General features: G+C 35.8%; 1 protein-coding gene across 1 annotated transcript; it reads left to right on the top strand.

The window, feature by feature from the left end:
* Positions 1-13,222: 13,222 nt before the first annotated feature.
* Positions 13,223-13,675, top strand: LOC149578318 (uncharacterized). The gene has a single exon (XM_089800029.1). It carries the CDS (start codon positions 13,223-13,225, stop codon positions 13,673-13,675), a length of 453 nt encoding a protein of 150 aa, XP_089656155.1.
* The last annotated feature ends 12,502 nt before the right edge of the window (positions 13,676-26,177 follow it).

The following is a 26,177-nucleotide window of genomic DNA, read 5'->3' as shown; positions in this document are numbered from 1 at the left end:
CCTAAGCTAACTACCAGGGTAACTTCTACATGATTTATGCGATGACACTTGCCCACTTATAAAGTAGGTTTCCTACATGTCATTGTGTGCCTCTGGGATTAGATATCAGTTTTGTGATTGAAACCTTTGAGTTAGTATACTTTTAGGATTCCTGTACTTAGAGAGTATTTATACTTTGTGATTGTTAACCTATTTGGGACTTGAGATTATCTCCTCAACATAGTGGGAGTGGACCACTTAGGTTCCACGTGGTCGGGTGGTAGTGCTTTATTACTCTTATCATTTGAGACTCATTTGAGACACTGTGGTTGATGCATTCATGATTATGATGGTGGACATGTATCCTTATATTGATGATTTGCATATGTTAGATGATGTTATCTTATGCTTACTTTGCATGTTAGATTACTTTATGTATATGATGTAGTATGTTTATAGGAGTGACATTCCTACTATGATTATATTGATGATCTCTTCGGTGATTTGGAATGTTACGCATGGAGGGATAGCTAGGACCCACGATGGTCTAATGATGCTATTTACGGTTGGTAGGAACAGTGCACTTAGTTTATTATGTTTGATCTTTTATGATGGATGTCTATATCTTCTATGATGATGTATCATGTATCACATGTGATTACCTTTACTTTGTTACATCATGGATTAGAATAGGATGATGTACCTTATTTCACATATGTATATTCTTTTAAGCCTTTTATACCCTGTGACATGTATAGTGGATGATTGAGCATTTAGGAATGTAATGTATAAACATTGGACTTATCATTATTATTTCATGTGGTTGTTGTATTAGATGGATTCAATAATGTTAGTTGATTTAGATGTAATTCAATGTTAAGGGATCCTTAAAGAATATAACCTATTATGTTTACTTTTAGATGGACATTGCTATTGCTTCCGTTATTATGTATAAGATGTAAATGGATTAGTTGTAAATGGATTTACTTTCATGTTTTAAAAAAAAAAATGCTACCAAACTTAGTGAAATTTTAGGTTAATTCTTTGGATCCTTTGGTGAGGCATTACACATCATGAACCTATAGTTCATAATGCTTTGTTGGGGGACCAAGCATGTAGATCATTGTTTCAAGCCAAAGGTTGCCTTGATTATGTCTAGAAACTTACCAGCTGGGATCATGAGGTGGCTACTCAGTTCTTAAGCACCTTGAGGGATAATGTAGATATGGTATAAGGGTTAAGGGTGTCATTCATAGAGGAAATTATAGCAGAAGTTATGGGATTTCTGAAAGAAGGAGATGAGTTCTCATAAAATTTTGTCCCTACAACAACTAGAGCTCATTTTATATTGCATTCAAACCCACCTTTGGATGTTGACAAGAAATAAGGTACGTACAGACTGCCATTGCTAGAACCCTCTAGAAATTGTCCCATTTATATCATAAGATACTTTACCTATGAAGGGTAGAATTTTTTTTTGCATTCTGTTCATTTTAGGTTTCTAAGCTATTTGTGCCATGATAATCACCCGATGAATGTCCCCAATTTCTCATTCCATATTTTGAAGAAGAGGGATTCACTAGTGCAAGGAGGTAAGCTTAATATTGTCTCTCATCATTTTTTGATTAAGATAATAGAGGGAAAGGCATTAAGGAAACAAGAAAACATGTCATGGGAAGACTTTCTTTTGGGAAAACTTGAAAACTAGACCCTAAGTACTATAGGGCAAAAAGTGGGAAAATGGGTTTGTACTAAACATGGATTCTAAAAGGTAATTGAGGAGATGGAATCAACATATTCCTCTAGAAAATCTAGAAGCACTAAGCCTAAAAACCTAAGGTGTTATCCTAGATCCTCTACATCTAGATTAGACTAGGCTAAAGGCAAGAAGAATTTTTTTCTAAAGAAAATACTACACCCTCTCTCATGAAAACTAGGGCCTCTATGAGGAAGGAATGAAAAGGAAGTGAAAAGCCCTCTAGGCCTTGTCAAGAGACACAAGAAGAAGTTCATATAGCCTTCCCTATTTCCAGAGAATAGAAGAAGCTTGTGAAATCAAAAGAGACACTAGTAAGGAGAAGCCCTAGGGAGAAGCATTTTTTTCCTATAGAAAAACTACAACCCAGGTTCACAGTTCATCCTAAATCCTCTGACCACTAGAACAAGAAATAAATGAACCTGATAGTCAACAAAAAAGTGTGTCAAATTTTCCATCTAATGTTGAAATAGAGAAACCCTTTAGAGATGAAAAATGTGAAGAACGTATAATAATTGAAAATGATTTGAGTTGTGATGAAAAAAATTATTATATTTTAGAGGATGGTCTCATCTTCTTAGAAGCCTCAATTGGCTAATGACTCTACGAGTTTAGAAAATGACAATGTGTCAGAAGAAGACTTCCTTATGGAAGAGGACATTTGAGAGTCACCTCATGTAGCATCAAGTAGAAAATTTTCTTAAATAGATTTTGGGGCTAACATGAGTTTTATAAATGAAGTAGTAGAGAAAATACTCAAACAAGGCCTAGATTCATTGGCCTTAGATGTCCAACAATCTAACAAACCTAAGGAAGAAAAGATAGAGAAGACACAACCTGAGGGAGATGAAATTCTAGTTAAACATGAGATTATTGTTTCAAATACAAAAAAAGGAGACTTTAGCATAAAAACCAAATCAAGTATCTCCCCCTTTGTGTCATTACTCTCTGTTATCTTTCACTTGTCAAATAAATTAACCTTGGAATGAGAACAACAGAAAAAACAATAGAATTGGTCAAACCAAGTTATTGATAGTCTTTATCAGGATCTCTTTGAGAAGGAGGAAGAAGTAGAGAAGTTTCAAACCAAGCTTACTAAGGTAACCTCAATGATACCTAAACTTATGAGTTTTTGTTCTCCATTTCCTATTTATGCATTATTCTTGAGAGAATAGTTCCTAAATTATCAAATGACTTGTGTAATAAGGAATAAATCTTCATCCCTAGTTGAGCCCCTTGAGTTTTTACGAGCCTTCCATAGTTCTCCTGCAGCAATACAAAAAAAAAAAAGAGTGAATTTTTTTTTATAACCTCACTGTACCTAACAATAGAGAATGGAAACCCTTATTTTATGTTGGGGATATTCAATTAAGAGCCCTAATGTCATGGATTCAAAATGAAATCAATGGAGAAGTACATGATAAATCTTATAGGGAATTAAAGGAATAAATTCCCTTCTACTTAAGGCCTAAAGCTAAAGATCCTAAGACTTATTAAATTATGATTGGTTAAAAATTTCCCCATCTAATATAGGAAACTGAGTAATTTATCCTCTTCAAAATATTGCATTTGATGAAAATGATAGATTAGCTGAAACATAACTTTTTGAAGTTGTGAAGGAAATATAATGGAGATGGGCTAGCATGACAGAGGATTTCAAAATTAAGGAGCTACATTCACCCATTAAAATCATTTTGGCTAACAAACAAGCTCCTTGGTACATGACATTAGGTAGGGTTCAACAGAGTTCTTGGATTCCTCTTATCTTCCAACCACCTATGCTTATTTCTCCTTTTTTGGCTAATACTAAAAACCTAGATGATTATGACATGGTAGAGGAGGTGAGAAGATGGGAAAAGTAGGGAGATACAAAGGTCTTTTACTAGAGTTTTGTAGGAGGAGGTACATGATAAACAACAGCTGCAGATTACAAAATGTTGATCAGAGTAAAGAACTTCATGTTTTCTGGAGAACCAACAAAAAGTATAGTTGGGGGGAAATGATGAGGCCAATCTAAGGCTTATTTAGTTCATATTTTTATATGTTTTGATGGTTAAGACTTGAAAAATTTATGATTTATTGATGAACTTGTTTAGACTATTTATAGTTATATTGTTATATGTGTGCACTTTGAAATTTTTGAGATTGGATTAATATGATATATATTATATAGTTACATAGAATGGAGTAGTGTATCTTTCTATCTTTTCTTGATTGGATAGTTCTTCATGTAGCCATGTGATAAGAGAAAAGCTGATGTGAGAAAACTTCTTATGAATTTTATCTTGGATGTATTGCAATTTTTGCATGTGCATGCTAATCTTTTGCAGGAAATGATGAGTTAGTGATAGAAGAAGAACTCAACATCAGAAGATACAGTGTTGGTAAGGGAATGGTTGACTATTTTGAATTCATAATTATTCCATGACCTTTTAGTTATCAATTATTGTTACGGGTTCAAAGAGGTTGCCAAATCTTTATGGAGCAGATCTAGAAGCCATGAACTCCTAAATTAATGTGCAAATGAAGCATAGCCTATTCTTGTATTAAATGACATTGTACATGTTATCAATCTTGTCATATCCCTAGAATTGGAGGATCCTAGATTTTAGGAATTTTGTTTTATGTTAGTGTTATAAATAAGCTAGAAGTTTATATTTTAGAGTTAGACTCAATAGGAACTCTCTTGTAATCCAATAGTAATGATAAAAACAATTATGTTGTTCCAGTATGTACTTATGAGTTGCTCATTAATAAAATGATGTTTATAGTTGTTAATCTCTAAGTTTTTTTTAATTCATTCTTCTATGGGGGCTCACACAAGAGGTAAATTTAGTTCATAGCTAGTAGAAATTAGTCTCTCATTTATATAGAATAAAAATATTTTAGAGCTTTATTGCTCCTACAGCCATATGGTAACAGAATTGTTGGTTATTTCCTAGGGCATAAGTAAATAGTTTAGTTTCATGTTTGTAACTTCATTTTGGAGAGCTAGGTTAAATTTCCCTTTCATTTCCTAGTTTAGTATTTATTTCAAAATTTTATTACAATTTCAAAATGATACATCAAATGAATTAGAGCATATACTTTGTGGGCATCATTTCAAGTTTACATCCCTGATTGACAATTTAATGAATTTAATATATCATTAAGGTACATTACTTGGCACTAATTGTATAAAAAACCAATGTAAAAAGGACATGTCATCCTTAGATACATAGTCATTATACTAACCAATTAGCACATGTGATGCAATGCACCTTGCCTTCTTAAGTAGCTTTGATTAAGGGAATCACCCCTAATTTACCTCTAAGATATTCATGAGCATCTTTAGGTAAGGGTTTTATGAATATGTCAAAAAAAAATTCCTTGGTATTCACATATTCTAGTTTCACTTCTTTATCTTGAACTAGTTCCCTCAAGTAGTGATACTTGATAGCAATGTTCTTTGTCTTAGTGTGCATCACAAGATTCTTTGAAATATTAATAGCACTTGTGTTATCACAATAGATAACTACTAGATCTATAATTTCTTATTTTATGCCTTTCAATAATTGTTGTATCCACATCATATTTGAACATTTCATTGTAGCTACCACATACTTAGCTTCAACTATTGATTGGGAAATACAATTCTGCTTCTTGCTTGTCCATGACATGAATCTCTTTCCTAGAAAGAATGCACCTACACTAGTGTTTTTTCTTCGTCAATATTTCATGCCCAATCTGAGTCAATGTATACCTTAAGTTCAAATCTATCACTTCTCTTGTAATACAATCCATAATTTTCTATACCTTTTATATATCTCATTATCCTTTTCACTACGTCATGTGATTCTCTTTATGATTTTCTAAAAGTCTAGAAACTTCCCAACTGCTAAAGTAGTATCTGGTATGTTGTGAATAACATATTACAATTTTCTAATCATGGATCTATATAAGGTCTGGATTACATTATTAGAATCATTATCCTTAGATAGCTTATGTCTTGTAGACATAGGTGTTCTAACTAGCCTTGAATCTTCCATACCAAAATTCTTTAGTATCTCCTTGATGTATTTGGATTGAATAATAAAAATACCAAACCTCATTTGACATACTTGTAATCCAACAAAGAATTTGATTTCACTAGACATAGACATTTCAAATTCCTTCTTCATTTCATCAACAAATAATTTGCATAATGCTTCTCATCCTCCAAATATAATATCATCAATAAATATTTTAGATAACAATACTTCATTGTTCTTACCATTCTTCAAATATAGATTACTTTTATCATTTTCCTTTCAAAACTGATCTTCACAAAATAGTTATGTAGTCTCACATACCATTCTCTTAGAGCTTATTTCAATCCGTAAAGGGCTTCATTCAATTTACATATCATGTTCCTCTTATCTAGATCTATAAATCCTTTCGGTTGTTTAATGTATGCTTCTTCTTCAAGTATACCATTTAAAACTATAGATTTGACATACATCTGATATGTTAGAGGTTCTAATCTTAGTCGCCACCTATTAAATTTTGGTCCCAAGTCATCCCTCTGAAGTTGAACTTGAAGTCGTAATTTACTTCAACTTTAGGTTCAAAGTCTTGTTGGTCTACCATGTAATAAGCGCACTAGTTTTATCGAGTCGACCTTTGTAAGCTTGAAGTCCAAGTTGATGTTGAAACCGATCACTCAAAACTTCAACTTCAATTTCAGTGTTGATTTTGTCCACTAACGATTTTTGTATGCAGATTAAAGATTGCTGAGTCATTCAAAGGTGGGTAACAGCATAATGTTTTCCCAAAGCACCTAAAGTCATATGCAAAGAAATCTAAAGCAGCACGTATTCACTTTGAGCAATACTTATGGAGTATTAATGGTGTCATTTAATGATTACTTGTTATGGGAAGATGCGTGCGGATTTGACAGGGTATTTAAAGCAAGAACACCCGCAGCACCTTTTTCGATGAATGTCACACGAATGAGCAATCATGATTTTTACTTGCTAAATCTATCCTGCGATCCTCTGTCCATGTCATTCTTTAAATGCATGCAATTACTCTTTCCCACTCATCTCATTTTATCCAAGAAAAATCTCGGCACTTTTGGGTAAGAAAGGAAAATTTTGGACTGTGTCCTTGTCAAACTGTAAGTGCATCTCCATTTCCCCCTTGCATTTTGGTTGTGCTTTGCTTAATTTTGAACGTATTTTAAAACCTAGTTTTGTAGATTTGCTGTCATAATAATCATGACGCTTTTTTGGCCAAAAATGCCCAAATTGGAGAAGCCTCCATTACTCAGTTCCTTGCCTAAAATTCGGGATACGTTGTTGGTTAATAAAAATTTACCTGAAGTCGTTGAAAGAGCCAAAACTTCTCTTTTAAGTCCCATTTACCAGAGGCTAGTTGATAGTGGTTTATTAGAAGCCGCTACTTTTCCCGCTGCTATCCAATACCCCGAATGTATCCTTAAGTGTGCAAATCATTTCGACCCTATTTCTGGGTGTGTTAAGAAAGCCTCAGGGGAAGTAGTTGTCAAAATCAATAGAACCAGTGTAATTTCTGCCCTCAGGATCCCTCATAAAGAATCCTATGAGCCTTGGACATTCAAGGAGGCTGAGTGCATGTATGCAGCAAATTAAACTAGCTATGACACCAACATTGCTCAGTCCTGGCTCTTGAAGCCCGCAGAGGGGGGTTCTAGGTTGCCCAAACCACTGACTATCGAGCATTTCATCAAAGAGATTACAGATATTGTCCTCCTGTTGAATAGAATTAAAGGGAACGAGCATGCTTTCCACTGGGAATCTTGGATGTATTTCTTTATACAAAAGATAGTTGAGGGAGTCAAATTCATTGATTGATCAGACCTCATAGCTGAGAACTTGCACAAGGGCCTGATTAATGTGACCAACTGCGGTCCGTTCTTCTTGTCTTCTTACCTGATCTACATCCTAGCAGCATCCAAAGATTGGGACTTTCTCCCACATTCACCTTGGATAGATGGCATGCCTATCTATCAGTATTATAGTGATCCCCAAGAAGACACAGTATGTAAAGAATTTAAGAAAATCAATGATGTCTTTTTCAGGAAATTGGCTTTTGAACTACAAGGTCGAGAGAATGATAAGATGTCAGAGGAAGCTAAACAAGCTATTCAAATTTATGGTTTCTATTTTATTCAGTTTCCCAGATTTACCTATATCAGAGTAGGTGATTTTCCTGGTGAACCCTTGAAACTACCACGCTACTGTTCAAACTCTATGGTGTTATCAGAAATGTGTAGACAGTTTGCCTCTCTTGTTGAGTCCTTTCAAATTTCTAAAAAATCCTCTTCAGTATTCTTTCTGATTGAAATTGGAAATTATAGATGCCCTAGTGTGAAAGAAGCTCTATTATCAGCCAAGTCATTGACCCGCTTGTGTCTTAAACCTTTCACCTCTCAGCTAGATTTTGATTACACCAAATTTACCAAAAATAATGTCAAAAATGCATTTGCTCTGTTTCACTCCCAACAGCTAGAGGATTTCAGGGCGAATTGCCACAATGAATTTGAGGTGAGGAAGAGGCTTTGGTCATGCTTAACCATTAAGCAAGTCATCATGTTCAATGTGGAGCTAGATACTTATGGGCGAAGGATGATGAATCTGAGGAAATAATTGATCAATTTTACATAGATCAAATTGAATGCATGCCTATTCCAAAAATTGACTGGGAGAAAGGAGAAGAGAATGATGTGTATGCCCATACCAAGGATGTGATAGCCAGAACTTCCAAATGGATAAAATCAAGGGCAGCAGTTACTCCAAGCTTTTCTATGAAATATTCAAGGAGCAGAGATAAAAGGGTTGCCCAAAAGCAAACTAATCAAAGTGTCCCTGAATTTTTTGCAGGTCCACTTGAAGTCAAACTTGTAGCAATTTTGAAAACACTTCAACTTCAGGTTCAAGAGGAGACTCCGAAGAGTAAAAGGATAACTCGCTCGAGTACGAAGAAGGTGCTGATCGCTAAAAGTAACAGCACTATAACTATGGACCTTGAGGTAACAGAAGACCCACCCATGGCAGACAATTTACCAGAGCCTCAGAGCTTGTCAGCGACCGCCGACAATCAACAGGGTAACCTCACTCTAGTCAATATTTCCTCCACTACAGAAAAAGAACAGGCAACTCCCAAATGGCTGGAGACATCAATGGAAAAGAAGAGAAGCATTGTTCCCATATCCATGCCAATTGATGACCTGGTTAGCAAGTGCCTTGGTAAGATGCCTAAAGTGAAAAAAGAGAGAACAGAGTTGAGGATAAACTTTGACAAAACTTCAGGACGGTGGGCGGCAGAGATAGCCACACCACCTGATGGAAGTGTTCAAGACACCATAGCTCCTCAAGATTACCAGATAACCAAGGTCGACCTTGGAAAGGCAAACCGCAAGATAGATATGAAATTCTTTGAGGTATCCAACAAGAAGATCGTAGGAAGGGTGTGGAAAGACAGGCAAGATAAGAAAGAGATGAAGGAAACAATTAAGAACATGGTGCAGTATATTAACACTATCTTGCATCCTGAAGCCAAGACGATCTGTGAGATGTCAACCATTGTTGACGTATCCTCTGCAACCAACCAGCAATTGCTAGAGAATTTACGCAAGTGCAAAGCAGTAGCCAAAGTAGCAGGTGAATGGGTACAAGATGTTCTGCTTAATACTATAAAACACATTGGACATTTAGATCACGCCTCAAAGGAGATATTAAATATTACTAAAAGGTGGAGGCGAGTAACGATGGATATGAAAAAGAGAAGAATAACTGGGCAAAAGTGGTAATATCGCTAGAAGATGTGCAGGAATTCGGGTTGCAGAAATTTCAAGTTGAATGTTCTGTAGCGGGTCTTGATGAAAAAACTCTGTATGTCATAAAAGATTGCATCGAATGGAGAAATGAAGTACTGCCACAAGGGGTATTTGAAATCAAAGAAGCATTGCAAGAACTTAAGGTTATACATCAGATTATTCAAAATGACCTTAAGTGGTTTGTAAAACAATTAATGGAAAGAGAAGATGACTTCGTTGCCCAATCAGATGAGATAATCAAAGAAGTCCAAAAGAAATTTCAAGAATGGTAGGAAAAGAGGACACTAGTCAAGTAGGATTTCTCCAAAGTGGCTCACACTAAAGCTATGTTGATTATCAACCTAAAGCACTTGGAGATGCACGAAGAAAAGGCTGTTGAATTGAAAAAGATGAAGTAAATTTGGAAACAAAGGCTTGCCTACATTGGTCTTACACATCAATCCATTATTTACACCTTTTCAACTACCTACGAAACATGGAAGCTAAAAAGAGGAGCGGTTGGTGGCGACAGTCCAAACTGATCAAGAACTACTTAGCTGTAGTTTCTTTAATATTTGGTTTTCTTGCAATTTCAGTTATTAGGTATTCCAAAAGAAAATTAACTCCTAGCGGGGTAACTTTTTGGCTTAAGTCCAGCCCCATGCCTATAAATGTAATAATTAGTATTTTTTGAGGCGTTTGAATTTCTCCAGTAGACTGGTAGATAGAACTACTTTTGTTTACAGTTTTATTTCCAGTTTAGAAGTAACATTTCAGAACTTCAACAGATACTTGAAACTCTAGAGTTTGATTTTGGGTTGAAAGATTTGTAAGTGGGTACTGTTGTCTACTTATTTTTAGTATTTCTATAGATACTATTTAAGCTTTTAGCTGCATCTGTTATCAATTTTGAAATTGTGAACTCTGAATTTGGAAATTCTGTGCGAAATGAGTTCATGAAATTTGCCTGCTCGATAATTTAATTATTCAACTATGTGGATCATTTTGATAATTAAAGTCGAGTGGTTCTTCTGCATTAAGGTTTGTTTCATATTGATGAGATAAAATAAGTTGTTTCAACATCTCCAGCAGATTACATTCTTAGAGAGTTATTTTGTTGAGTATATTTAGTTAAAACTTTCAATGCAATAAAGGTAGTTGCACCTGTTTCATTTGAAGAAATTTTAAGCAGAGAATTCCTAAATTATTCAAGTAGGAATTCATTTGTTAGTTTACATTCTTTTCTCAGTTTTGATATATGAGCATCCATGGGAAAAACTGTTCACTAACAGTTTTTGGTGACTCGGCTGGGGAACGATAAAATGGTGTTACCGCATCATGAAGTTTTCCCAGTACTTCAACCAGGCTTAGGGTTCGATAACACACAAGAAGATATCATTTCTGACTTAAGTGCACTAGCTTGGAAACTCAGAACAAGCGTAGAGCAATTTACACAAGTTAATCAAGTGCTTGAAAGAGAGGAAGAAAGGGCCGAACTCATTAGGGGTGTACCTATTGCTAACGAGGGAGCAATAGTGGATAGACTAGTTCCAAGAGCATTCTGAGTATTACATATTAACCTATACAGTGATAAGCTGGCTAGCAAAAGGTATACTCAAAGCGAAGAAAGGAAGGGGTTCATTGATGAATCTTATGAGTTTGTAAAAAGTCTCAATTTTGCCCCTGATCTCTCTCAGAAGTGAAAGAAGTCCATCAAGAGTAAAAGTAGGCCAACTTCTCCTAGCAAACCTACTCCTGTAGCTGTAAACCTTCAAGCATTAATTCTACCTGGGACATTAATACCTTCTCATTTAAACATCCAGCCTTTGAACCTCATTCTCCCTATGATGGCTGCTAATCCTTGGGGTGCGCAAGTGGGCCCCTTAGCTCTTGGAGGTAACCTACACCCACTTCCTAAAGGTGCAAAAGATGTATTGCCTAAATTTTATGGTGATGGAAAGAAATCAACCGATGAGAACCTTAATGCCTTTAATACCTCATGTGCTATCCTTGTTGTGGCTCATGAAGATGTAGCTGTGAGATTATTTATGTAGACTCTAATTGATGATGCGGCAGACTGGTTTCATCATCTACCTCAAGGATCTATTACTGACTAGAATCATATGCATACTACTTTCGAGGATAGATTCAAATCCTTTGAAGATGAACATACCTTGCTACTTCAGCTGACTCAATTGAAAAAGGAGGTACACGAACCCATGAGGGATTTTGTAGCAAAATTCAATAAGATAATTCATAAGATTCCTGCTACCAAGAGACCCAATGATGAAAACCGTAAAGGATTCTTTGTTAATGTGATGCCTCTGGACATTAGTTTTCATTTGAGGAGAAACAGAGTAGCAGATGTTGATGCAGCTCAAAGATTAGCTGTTGAACTAGAAGATGATCTTTTAGCTGCAGGAAAATGGAAGAAAGAAATGCAAGGTTCTAAAACTCAATCACCTTCCTCAGAAAAGTCAGACCTATTAGTTCAAAAGTTAATCAACAATGTGATGACTCTCAAGAAACAACTTCCTAAAATGAACACCCCATACCAAGATATCCCAAGAAAATATCCAGGCCAAAGTAGTTATCAGGGGAAACAATTTGCATTACCCTCAAGTCAACAAAGATTATAGATTGAAGCTCCACCCGGAAAAAACAACATGTGTGTCTTCCATCTTACAAATGACCATGAGGGAACTTCTTGCCTTGAAAATATCAGATATCAGCAACTAGAAGCAGAAAAGATGGCATCCACTAATGTGATAATAGAAGAAGAATCTTCTAAGGAACCTAGCGAATCCGTAAATTATTACCTTGAGTATGAATCTGATTCTGACAGAGGTGATGATATCTTATTAACCTTAGAAGAAGCTTCATGTTCAGTCTTAACCCAAGGGAAACGAACTGCAGCAGCTGATATTCATGGCAAAGGTATTTCAATTCCAACTTAGGCTAAAGAGAAAAAGGTAAAAGGGGGTAATGAAAGTAAGTCATCACCTGTCTTTACAACTACTTCTCAAATCCTAAAAAGGGTATCTAATCTCGATTCCTCATTTGACATCGTGGAGTTTTGTCAGACATCTAGGATACAAATTTCTCCTGCAGAATATTTAAGAATGAATCCCAGTGAACTTGATAAGCTGATTGAATATGTTAACTAGTCATCCCCTGATAAAGTGGCCAAGAAAATCAATGAAGTCAAAGTCTCACAAGGTAGTGAAGTAGTTGCTGAACATAAAAAAGATCTCTCCAAAGGAAAGAAACCAGAAGCACAAAAGTTTCATGATTGGGAGGAGGTAATTCAACCAGACTCCATTAGTCCTGAACCTTCTTATAACCGCAAGCCTGATCCATTTTATGTTTCCCTCTTTCTTCATGGGTTTAAATTGAGTAACTGCATCATAGATTCAGGGGCTTCTGATAATATAATGCCAGCAGCAGTAGAAAAAGCTTTAGATCTGCCTTTAACCAAAACATTTGGCAAATGTTATTCCATGGATTCCAAATAGGTACCATTGGTGGGTCAAATTAAAGATGCCCAAGTGGCTTTAGCTGCTTACCCAGAGAAAAGGGTTAAACTCACCATCCTAGTAGCGGATATCCCCACAAGCTATGGCATGCTTCTTAGTCAAACTTTCTGTCATGACCTAGGAGGGGAAGTTAAGATGGATTGGTCTCAAGCTGTGGTACCTATTGGGAAAGAGAAAGTAACCCTATTACCTGAAGCAAAATCTAAATATACAGTCTTCCCATCTGATGACCCCAAATCTCAAATCCTTTATCAAGAGACAGATTTTGCTAACTATTTAGTTCTGTCTGAAGATGAGAAAACAGGTGAGAAGCCATTGGGTGAAGATTTTTTATGGACTCTTGAGTTTGATGGGAGCTATTGTTTGAATGGATCTGGAGCTGGTATAGTCCTCATATCACCTGATAATCAGAAATTTCCTTTTTCTTATAAGCTTGCCTTTGAAAATACTAATAACACAGCTGAGTATGAAGCCCTACTCCTCGGCATTGAAGAGGCCAAAAAGAAGAACATCAAGCTATTGAAAGCCAGAGGAGATGCAGAGCTAATTGTAAAACAAGTTAAAGGCATGTTTACAGTCAAAAATTAGAGATTGAAACATTATAGAAACCGCATGTGGGACGAAATTGAAGGTTTTGATGCCTTCGAAATTGAAGCCATTCCTCGAGAACTAAATGACAAAGCAGACTCCTTAGCAGTTTCAGCTTTCTTGTTAATTCTTCATCCTGATTTCATAGACCAGAAATATTCAGTGGAGATCATCCACAGGCCAAGTGTTCCTGATAATAATAGCAATTGGCAAGTATTCAAAGATGATGCTCATATTAATGCCTTCTTGCAAAGTGTTGAAAATTTTTCTATGAATTACTTTGAAGGTTCAGATGTAGGATGCAGAGAGTTTTGTCCTGATCCACCTGAAGAAGGTGACGTGGTGCAATTAAAAGGGAATATTATACCTAAAGGCTTAGTTGAGCTTGAAAAGCTTTTTGATAGGAAAGATACCTTCCTAGCTCAGGATTTAACACCTAGAGAAGATCCAAATGTTGATTATGAAAAAGTGAATCTAGGTGATAAGCATAACCCCAAAATCATTAATCTAGGAACATGTTGTGATGAAGGTGAGAAAGCTAGATTCATAAAGCTCCTATCAGAATATATAGACATTTTTGCCTAGTCTTATGATGATTTGAAAACTTTTAGAAATGGTAAATACAAACACCATATTACTCTGAAACCAGGAACTTCTCCTTTTAGGCAAAAATTGAGAACATATAATCCAAATGTTTTCGATGCCATATTCAGGGAAATAGATAAGATGCTTAAAGCTCAAATTATTTTTCCAATCCACCATTCCACATGGGTGGTGAACATAGTGCCAGTCAAAAAGAAAAATTGAGAAATAAGGATTCGTGTTGATTTCAGAAATCTTAATCAAGCTAGTTTGAAGGACAACTTCGCCTTACCAATAATGGATCAAGTTCTTCAAACAGTTGCTGGTTCAGAAATGATGTCTTTCCTAGATGGCTTCTCAGGTTATAACTAGATAGAAGTTGCTGAAGAAGATCAACACAAAATGGCATTTACAACACCATGGGGAACCTTTGCTTATAAAAGAATGCCTTTCGACTTAATAAACGTTGGTGCCACTTTCCAACAAGCTATGAGTTCAACCTTTGGTAATTTATTGGACAGATGTATTATAGTATATCTGGATGATATGACAGTGTTTTCTAGGAGATGGAAGAAACACCTGGAAGACTTGAGGAAAGTGCTCCAGAAATGCAGAGATCATGGAATCTCATTAAATCCCAAGAAATCAATTTTTTCTGTGACCGAAGGAAAGTTACTTGGACACATGGTCTCAAAAGAAGGAATCAAAATTGACCCAGAAAGAGTGAAATCCATTCAGCAATTATGCCTCCCTATCAATAGAAATGGTGTAAAATCCTTCTTTGGACAGATCAATTTTCTGAGAAAATTCGTGTTGGATTTTGCAGAAGTTGTCAAACCTATGGCTAAGTTACTCAGTGAGAAGCAAAACTTCAAGTGGGATGAACCAGCCTCAAAAGCATTCAAAGATGTAAAAGAAGCTATTGCGAAAGCCACAACGCTATTTCATCCTGATTTTAAAAGAGATTTTATAATTTACTGTTATGCTTCTAAGCACACACTGTCAGGCATGTTACTTCAGAAGAACGATAAAGGGGAAGAGACACCCATCTCTTTTATGAGCATACCTCTAAAGAAACATGAGCACAAATACTCATTATCTGAAAAAAAAGCATTCGCTATAGTAAAAGTAGTAAAGTACTTCAAATATTATATTTTGCACTCTCATTCTATAGTATATGTGCCATCCACAATAGTCAAAAGCATTCTCACACAACAAGATGTAGTAGTCAACAATCAAGCAACATGGGTAGCAAAAGTTTAGGAATTTGACTTGGATATCCGTCCAACTAAATTAGTCTGAGGACAAGGCCTATGTAAACTTATTGCAGAAGGAGAGAAAGAAGAATCATATCCCTCTTGTTTGTTTGTAGGTCTCAAGGATGAATGGTATTCAGATATTTCCTATTTCCTGACGTACGGAAGGTGTCCTAATAACCTCAAAGGGAAAGACCAGGGCACACTTCAACTTAGAGCAGCTAGATTTATTATAATTGATGATACCTTATATAAGAGAGGGCTAGATGGCATGTTTCTAAGATGCGTTGACACTGATCAACAGGATAAGTTGCTGAGAACTTTCCATGATGGAGCTTGTGTGGGCCATTTTTCATCAATAGTGACAGCATTCAAGATCCTAAGAAGTGGATATTATTGGCTAGGTATGTTTAAGGCTGCTTATCATTGGGTTAGAAATTGTGAAAAGTGTCAATTGTTTACTGGGAAACCACAGTTAGTCACCTTGCCTTTGAAACTAGTGATCATAGAAGAACCATTTCAAAATGGGGGTTGGATTTTATAGGACCCATTAATCCGGCTTCAAATGCGGTACATACACACATACTCACTGCTATTGATTATTTTACAAAATGGGTAGAGGTTGTTCCTATTAAAGCAACAACTTCACAAGTAGTGTGCAAATTTTTGATTGAAAACATTTTGACCCATTTTGGCACTCCCAGCAAAATAGTGACGGATAATGCACAAAATTTTTCATCCAAAGAGATCCAGTTATGTTGCTATGATCATGGAATCCATTTGTCACATTCTTCGAATTACTTTCCTCAAGGCAATGGACAAGCAGAGTCCACAAATAAAAACCTAGTCAACATTATGAAGAAATTGGTGGATGAAAAAGGAAAAGACTGGCACAAGAAGTTGTATGAAGCAGTTTGGGCTGATAGAACCTCTCCTAAAAGAGCCATAGGTATGACACCTTTTGAACTGGTATATGAAGTTGAAGCACAACTATCCCTGCCTCTGAATTTAGCCACTTTGAATTTACAGAAGGCAATCAAAGAAGAAGTATTTCAGTCTTCCGTTGAGAAGAGAATATTATATCTCCAAAAGATAGAAGAAGAGAGGAGGAAGCTAGTAGATCATATCACAAATCACCAGGCAAGAGTCAAAAATATTTTTGATCAAAAAGCAAGACCCTGGAAACTCATGAAAGGAGATCAAGTCTTGCTATGGGATAAAAGGAAAGAACCTAAGGGAGCTCATTCTAAGTTCGAAAGCTTATGGAAAGGACCGTTTGAAATATCTGAAGAACTAGGTTCAAATGCCTTCAAGCTGCAATATTCAAATGGTGATGAACTTCCCTTGTCCTTCAATGGGCAAGATCTCAAACTGTATCATCTTTAGGTCTATGTCACATTTCATTATAAATACCGTCTTTTGGCTTTCTTTCCTTTCTTGTTGAGTTTGGTGTGTTGTGTCATTGTCTTTTGAGTCGGTCTGCAAGCCTTAGACCCTGGGTTCATTCATGATCCTTTCAGTCTCATTCCCCAACAGGAGCCGATTGTTAGAGCTTGTAATCTTAGTTGCCACCTATCAAATTTTGGTCCCAAGTCATCCCTCTGAAGTTGAACTTGAAGTCGTAATTTACTTCAACTTTAGGTTCAAAGTCTTGTTGGTCTGCCATGTAATAAGCGCACTAGTTTTATCGAGTTGACCTTTGTAAGCTTGAAGTCCAAGTTGATGTTGAAACTGATCACTCAAAACTTCAACTTCAATTTCAGTGTTGATTTTGTCCACTAACGATTTTTGTATGCAGATTAAAGATTGCCGAGCCATTCCAAGGTGGGTCCCAGCATAATGTTTTCCCAAAGCACCTAAAGTCATATGCAAAGAAATCTAAAGCAGCATGTATTCACTTTGAGCAATACTTAATTATGGAGTATTAATGGTGTCATTTAATGATTACTTGTTATGGGAAGATGCATGCGGATTTGACAGAGTATTTAAAGCAAGAACACCCGCGGCACCTTTTTTGATGAATGTCACATGAATGAGCAATCATGATTTTTACTTGCTAAATCTGTCCTGCGATCCTCTATCCATGTCATTCTTTAAATGCATGCAATTACCCTTTCCCACTCATCTCATTTTCTCCAAGAAAAATCTTGGCACTTTTGGGTAAGAAAGGCGAATTTCGGGCTATGTCCTTGTCAAACTGTAAGTGTATCTCCATTTCCCCCTTGCATTTTGGTTGTGCTTTGCTTCATTTTGAAAGTATTTTAAAACTTGGTTCTGTAGATTTGCTATCATAATAATCATGACGCTTTTTCGGCCAAAAATGCCCAAATTGGAGAAGCCTCCATTACTCAGTTCCTTGCCTAAAATTCAAGATACGTTTTTGGTTAATAAAAATTTGCCTGAAGTCGTTGAAAGAGCCAAAACTTCTCTGTCAAGTCCCATTTACTAGAGGCTAGTTGATAGTGGTTTATTAGAAGCCGCCGCTTTTCTTGCTGCTATCTAATAGCCTGAATGTATCCTTGAGTGTGAAAATCATTTCGACCCTGTTTCTGGGTGTGTTAAGAAAGCCTCAGGGGAAGTAGTTGTCAAAATCAACTGAACCAGTGTAAATTCCGCCCTCAGGATCCCTCATAAAGAATCCTATGAGCCTTGGACATTCGAGGAGGCTGAGCGCCTGTATGCAGCAAATAAAACCAGCTATGACACCAAGATTGCTCAGTCCTGGCTCTTCAAGCCCACAGAGGGGGGTTCTAAGTTGCCCAAACCACTAACTATTGAGAATTTCATCAAAGAGATTGTAGATATTGTCCTCCTGTTGAATAGAATTAAAGGGAACGAGCATTCTTTCCATTGGGAATCCTGGATGTATTTCTTTATACAGAAGATAGTTGAGGGAGTCAAGTTCATTGATTGGTCAGACCTCATAGCTGAGAACTTGCACAAGGGCCTGATTAATGTGACTAACTGTAGTCCATTCTTCGTGTCTTCTTACCTGATCTACATCCTAGCAGCGTCCAAAGATTGGGACTTTCTCCCACATTCACCTTGGGTAGATGGCATGCCTATCTATCAGTATTACAGTGATCTCCAAGAAGACACAGTATGTAAAGAATTTAAGAAAATCAATGATGTCTTTTTAGGGAAATTGGCTTTTGAACTACAAGGTCGAGAGAATGATAGGATGTCAGAGGAAGCCAAACAAGCTATTCAAATTTATGGTTTCTATTTTATTCAGTTTCCCAAATTTACCCATATCAGAGTAGGTGGTTTTCCTAGTGAACCCTTGAAACTACCATGCTACTGTTCAGACTCTATGGTGTTATCAGAAATGTGTAGACAATTTGCCTCTCTTGTTGAGTCCTTTCAAATTTCTAAAAAATCCTCTTCAGTATTCTTTCCGATTGAAATTGGACATTATAGATGCCCTAGTGTGAAAGAAGCTCTATTATCAGCCAAGTCATTGACCCGCTTGTGTCTTAAACCTTTCACCTCTCGGCTAGATTTTGATTACACCAGCTTTACCAGAAATAATGTCAAAAATGCATTTTCTTTGTTTCACTCCCCACAGCTAGAGGATTTCTAGGCGAATTGCCACAACGAATTTGAGGTGAAGAAGAGGCTTTGGTCACGCTTAACCATTAAGCAGGTCATCATGTTCAACATGGAGCTGGATACTTATGGGCTGAAGGATGATGACTCTAAGGAAATAGTTGATCAATTTTACATAGATCAAATTGAATGCATGCCTATTCCAAAAATTGACTAGGAGAAAAGAGAAGAGAATGATGTGTATGCTTGTACCATGGATGTGATAGCCAGAACTGCCAAATGGATAAAATCAAGGGCGGCAGTTACTCCAAGCTTTTCTGAGAAATCTTCAAGGAGTAGAGATAAAAGGGTTGCCCAAAAGAAAACTAATCAAAGTGTCCCTGAATTTGTTGCAGTTCCACTTGAAGTCAAACTTGAAGCAGTTCTAGAAACACTTCAACTTCAGGTTCAAGAGGAGACTCCGAAGAGTAAAAGGATAACTCGCTCGAGTACAAAGAAGGCGTTGATCGCTAAAAGCAAGAGCATTATAACTGTGGACCTTGAGGCAACAAAAGACCCACCCATGGCAGACAATTTACCAGAGCCTCAGAGCTTGTCAGTGACCGTCGACAATCAACAGGGTAACCTCACTCTAGTCAATATTTCCTCCACTGCAGAAAAAGAACAAGCAACTCCCAAATGGCTGGAGACATCAATGGAAAAGAAGAGAAGCATTGTTCCCATATCCATGCCAATTGATGACCTGGTTAGCAAGTGCCTTGGTAAGATGCCTAAAGTGAAAAAAGCGAGAACAGAGTCGAGGATCAACTTTGACAAAACTTCAGGGCGGTGGGCAGCAGAGATAGCCACACCACCTGATGGAAGTGCTCAAGACTCCATAGCTCCTCAGGATTACCAGATAACCAAGGTCGACCTTGGAAAGGAAAACCGCGAGACAGATATGAAATTCTTTGAGGTATCCAACAAGAAGATTGTAGAAAGGGTGTGGAAAGACGGGCAAGATAAGCAAGAGATGAAGGAAACAATTAAGAACATGGCGCAATATATTAATGCTATCTTGCATCCTGAAGCCAAGCCAATCCTTGAGATGTCATCCATTGTTGACGTATCCTCTGCAACCAACCAGCAATCGCTGGAGAATTTACGCAAGTGCAAAGCAGTAGCCAAAGTAGTAGGTGAATGGGTACAAGATGTTCTGCTTAATACTATAAAAAACATTGGACATTTAGATCATGCCTCAAAGGAGATATCAAATATTACTAAAAAGGTGGAGGTGAGTAACGATGGATATGAAAAAGAGAATAATAACTGGGCAAAAGTAGTAATATCGCTAGAAGATGTGCAGGAATTCGAGTTGCAAAAATTTCAAGCTGAATGTTTTGTAGTGGGTCTTGATGAAAAAACTCTGTATGTCATAAAAGATTGCATCGAATGGCGAAATGAAGCACTGGCACAAGGGGTATCTGAAATCAAAGAAGCATTAAAAGAACTTAAGGTTATACATCAGATTATTCAGAATGACCTTAAGTGGTTTGTAAAACAATTCATGGAAAGAGAAGATGACTCCGTTGCCCAATCAGATGAGATAATCAAAGAAGTCCAAAAGAAATTTCAGGAATGGCAGGACAAGAGGACACCTGTCAAGCAGGATTTCTCCAACATAGCTCACACTGAAGCTATGTTGATTATCAACCTGAAGCACTCGGAGATGCACAAAGAAAAGGCTGTTGAATTGAAAAAGATGAAGGAAATTTGGAAACAAAGGCTCGCCTACATTGGTCTTCCACATCAATCCATTATTTTCGCCTTTTCAACTGCCTACGAAACGTGGAAGCTGGCAAGAGGAGCGGTTGGTGGCGATAGTCCAAACTGATCAAGAACTACTTAGCTGTAGTTTCTTTACCATTTGGTTTTCTTGCAATTTCAGTTATTAGGTATTCCAAAAGACAATTAACTCCTGGCGGGGTAATTTTTTGGCTTAAGTCCAGCCCCATGCTTATAAATGTAATAATTAGTATTGTTTGAGGGGTTTGAATTTCTCTAGTAGACTGGTAGACATAACTACTTTTGTTTACAGTTTTATTTCCATTTTAGAAGTAACATTTCAGAACTTCAACAGATACTTGAAACTCTACAGTTTGATTTTGGGTTGAAAGCTTTGTAAGTGGGTACTGTTGTCTACTTATTTTTAGTATTTCTATAGATACTATTTAAGCTTTTAGCTGCATCTGTTATCAATTTTGAAACTGTGAACTCTGAATTTGGAAATTTTGTGGGAAATGAGTTCATGAAATTTGCCTGCTCAATAATTTAATTATTCAGCTATGTGGATCATTTTGATAATTAAAGTCAAGTGGTTCTTCTGCATTAAGGTTTGTTTCATATTGATGAGATAAAATAAGTTGTTTCAACATCTCCAGCAGATTACATTCTTAGAGAGTTATTCTGTTGAGTTTATTTAGTTAAAACTTTCAATGCAATAAAGGTAGCTACACCTGTTTTATTTGAAGAAATTTTAAGCAGAGAATTCCTAAATTATTCAAGTAGGAATTCATTTGTTAGTTTACATTCTTTTCTCAGTTTTGATATATGAGCATCCATGGGAAAAATTGTTCACTAACATGATATACCTTGAAATTTTTGTTAGTTGAATATGCAAGTAGAGTTCTAACTCCTTCAAGTCTTACCATAGGAGGAAAAGTTTCTCCATAATCAACTCCTCCTTCTTGATCATATCCTTTGTATACTAGTGTTACCTTGTTTCCTATTACTTCTCCTTCGTCAATGAGTTTGTTCCTAAAGACCTAGTTTGTCCCAATGACATTTTTGTCTTTAGGTTTTGGTATTAAAGTCCAAGTATTATTCTTCTCAATCTGGTCAATTTCCTCATTCATTGCTTGAATCCAATCTTCATTGTCTAAAGCATCTTTCACTGTCTTGGGATCAAATTCACAAATTAATCATGTGTCATCTTTGAGTCTTTTTCTTATCATAACACTTGATTCAACATCACCAATGATTTCATTTGGTTTATGATGTATTCTCACTTATTTTGCTAGCATAGGTAGTTTCCTTCTTGGTTCTTCTACAGGTTCATTTGGAAAATTAATCTCAGGCTTATTTTCTCTTTCTTGTTTAGGTTATGGTTCATGTTCTGCATGCTCGACATTTTCTATCTAATGGTCGGCATTCCCTGTCTATGTCTCAACATCTTCAGTCTATTACTTGGCACCCACTCTCTATTGCTCAATAGTTTATTGTACCACATCATTTTCTATCTATTGGGAAACTATAACTTAATTTGTTTTTTCATTTTGAGTGTTAGGAGCATTATCATCCACATAGATGAATGTACTATAATATTAAGATTCTTCATTACATAAAATGTCACTTCTTTCTGCAAACTCATTAACTTTCACATTTGCACTTTCCACAACTTTGTTAGTGTTAGAATTTAAACATGTTTAAGCCTTACTTTTGGTGGAATATCCTAGGAATATACATTTAGCACTCTTTGTATCAAGTTTTCCATTTCGTGACTTGTACTCTATTCAGGGTATAAACAACAGTACTAATATTTTCTCTCTAATATTTCTTTGATACACTCTTCTCCGTCATTAATGTCCTTGCACAATCCATTATTGATTTGTTTCTCTTTTTAGCTATTTGATTCTAAGGGATCCTTGGTGCTGACATTTGTCTTTTAATTCCTTTGTCATTGCAGAATGTATTGAACTTATTTCAAATGAATTCATCACCTCTGTCAGATTTCAAGCAATTCAGACTCGTCCCTGTTTCTTTTTCAACTCTAGCTAAATACCACTTAAATAATTGAAAAGTATCAAATTTATCTTTAAGAAACATCACAATCATCATCCTAGAGTATTCATCAATAAATGGAATGAAATACTTATCTCCACACTAACTTTGAACATCAATGGGTCCACATAGGTCAATATGGACCAATTCCAAAATATCACTAGTAGTGTATGTTTTTCTCTTAAAACTAGATGTGGTCATTTTTCCCAATTGACATTGTTTACATATGGCATTACCAGGCTTCTTTAGTTTAGGAAATCCTCTTACTTTCTTCATTTTACTGATATTCACTAGGTTGTCAAAGTTCACATAACACAATCTCCCATGCCATAACCAAACATCTTCTTATTGTGCAAAAAAATATGTCTCATTTGATAAATCTAGATAGAATAAGTTACCTATTGTTTGATCACCAGTTCCAATCAGCTTACCATTAACATTATGTATCTTGGCCTTCCTATTGTGAAATTCAACTCTATAACCTAATTTGTTTAGTTGTGAAACACTCAACAAATTATAGTTAAGTCCTTCAACCCATTAAACATTATCACATGTTATCTAGCCAATTAGTTGAATGGTACCTTTAATCTTCACAACACATGGGACATCATTACCAATTTTAACACATACAACTTTGTATGGACCAATATCCTCAATTTTTTCTTTATCACTAGTCATATGATTATAGCATCCACTGCCAATTATCCATTTATCACTTTTTTCTACATGTGAAATCACTATAGTTTTCTCATCTTCATCATAATCTTCTTTCATAGCAATATAGACAACTTCATCATCATTACTCTCAGATTCATTGTCAATTTCTTCTTTAGCAATATAACAAGATTTCTTACCTTTTTCATCCTTGTTTTTCTTGTAGTCTTTGTCATCTCTTTTTCTTTTGTACTTTCTTTCCTTCATTTCATCCTTATCCTCTCTATCAAGACATCTAGTAGTAATATGACCTACTTTGTTGATGAAAAAATATATATATGCATTTTACCTTTGTATTTGTAGTTTCCTCTTCCAAATATTTTTGCAATTAGGGCTTCAGGTTCATCAATTTCATCATCAGAACTATCATTGTCACTCTTCACATGTTCTTCTTTTCTTTTGCTCATAACTAATTGTGAATTGAATGTTGATCCAATAGTAGCAAGTGTGTAGTTATCAAAGTTAGACATCTCAAAAGTAGTAAGTCTACCAATTACACCTTCTAAGGTAAAAGTGTTACCTAGTGTACATCTCAATTCTTGAATTTTAGAAACTCTAATGACATATATAGGGAGTAAAGTTCTGAATACCTTGCTTATTACTGTTTCATCTTTGATTTCTCCATTTGCACCACGAATAACATTCATAACCTCTTTGACTTTTGTGTAGTATTGTACTTGTTAGAGTGGGGTTGGACAAATTTCTAATAGTACTATGTTCTCACCTTCCATCATTCTCATGTCATTAAATTTACCTCTTAAGCTCTCTAATTTGGCTCTCAAGACATTGACATCACCTCCATATATGGTCTTTAGTTTGTCACACATTTTCTTTGCACTGTCACACTCCTTTAAGTCATCAAACTTTACATATCTTAGGGTTGAGGCAATCTCTAACATTGCTTGATTGTGTTCTTGCTTTTGCTTCAATTGATTAGCTTTCATAGGAGTAGTGGTCACCTTCACATACTCATTGTCCACAAAATTGATAGCATCATCACTGATATTGGATATGTGCAACCTCATCAAGGTTTTCCATGTAGGAAAATTATCTTTTTTCAATTTGGGTACATCTCTCTTATGAGTCATGATCTTTGACTTTAAGTACCTTCAAAATTTTCTCTATAAGCATTGGGCTCTTATACTAATTGTTAAAAATGTTTTAGAATAACTGGGGGGGTTTACATCAGCTACTGGTCCTTAAGTACCACTTGAACAATTAAACAAAAATACTTTTTGTTCTATTTATCCTATTGTTGCTCGATCTCTATTGTAAAATATTATCTTAAACATAACATGCTATGCTTAACGAAAACATCATCAAATGTAAAACATATAAATCATTCAACACATATTTGAGGATTTTCTGTGGAAACCCAATTTGGAAAAAGCCACCAGCAACATGTCACCATTTTTCACTCTTGGGAAGTGAGCTCTATTAGAAGCCAACCCTATTAAAGGTTTATAAAACACACTATCAAATGTGACATGGTTAGAGGATTTAATCACCTTGTTAGGAGTGGCCTTGTTAGAAGAATTTGATCATTTCATTTAAAATGTCACCCTGCTAAAGGATTTACACAAACTATTAAGTCTTCCAAATAACTGTTAGGTCAACCTTTGTTCAAAGGATTTCAATATAAACTATTTACAATGATTAGAAAGAAAATAATAGATTTTAATTTATACGATTACAACTCACTATTGTAGGTTCATATCTCTGTTCAGTCCAAGTGTTGATTTACTAATAAGCTCTTGATTGTCATCTCTGATCTTGATTTGATCAACAAACCTTCAAGCAATCAACCTACTCACTTCACCAATACTTAAGCAATCTACTTAGATTCACTTATCAATATCAACATCATCTATGCAAGCTATCTCCTTAAGCTTCACATTCACTAACACACTCTTATGTTCACCCTTTTGTGCCTCTGATCCACCTCTATCTGTATTTCTTTCTCATACGCACCATACTCTACTTTTTGTTCAGCTTTGTACCTCTTTAAATAGGCAATTCTGGCTTTATTATTTTTCACAATCACTATAGATCTTAGGGTTTATTATCAGATTCAACACGATTTATTGTATCTATCCATCTTCTTGATCATCCTCTATTAAATTCTTTGGAATCCATCTGCTAGGTATTTACCTAATCCTCACCTTGAATTTAATAATCCAACTCATCAATCTTATCTTCAACATGTTTTACATCTCCCAAGAAATTAACTGAGTTGGTTGGGAATCATGATTTCCTCAAATTCATTCTCAACACTAATACTCGACAATTGCTAAATTTTGACACTTGGTTATTACTAAATTACTCAACCGTTGTAAATCTTTAGGCTCAAAATCAACTAACTTTCTCGATCGATACTAATGCTTGGTCAACACTAGATTTGGTCGGCACTAACTGTGGCCCATTTGACACTAGCATCACTCGACATTCCTTAGCCATTTATTCTATTGCTTAGCTTAGGTTAACTTTCTTGACAGAAATAATAACTTTTCTTTATCAAAGTCTAACTAATCAAATTTTAATTGTAGCTTTCTTTTCATAACTCAACCTTTCCTCTAGGTGCT

Source organism: Cupressus sempervirens, chromosome 1, assembly GCF_028749045.1.
Source record: "Cupressus sempervirens isolate cs-2001-9-10 chromosome 1, ASM2874904v1, whole genome shotgun sequence".
NCBI classification, from domain to species: Eukaryota; Viridiplantae; Streptophyta; class Pinopsida; order Cupressales; family Cupressaceae; genus Cupressus; species Cupressus sempervirens.
Note: the sequence above shows the minus strand (reverse complement) of the source record. Positions and strands in the feature narration are given on the sequence as shown.

Coding starts and splice junctions, on each gene's coding strand:
- LOC149578318 (XM_089800029.1), top strand. CDS start 13,223: ATGGATTGGTCTCAAGCTGTGGTACCTATTGGGAAAGAGAAAGTAACC.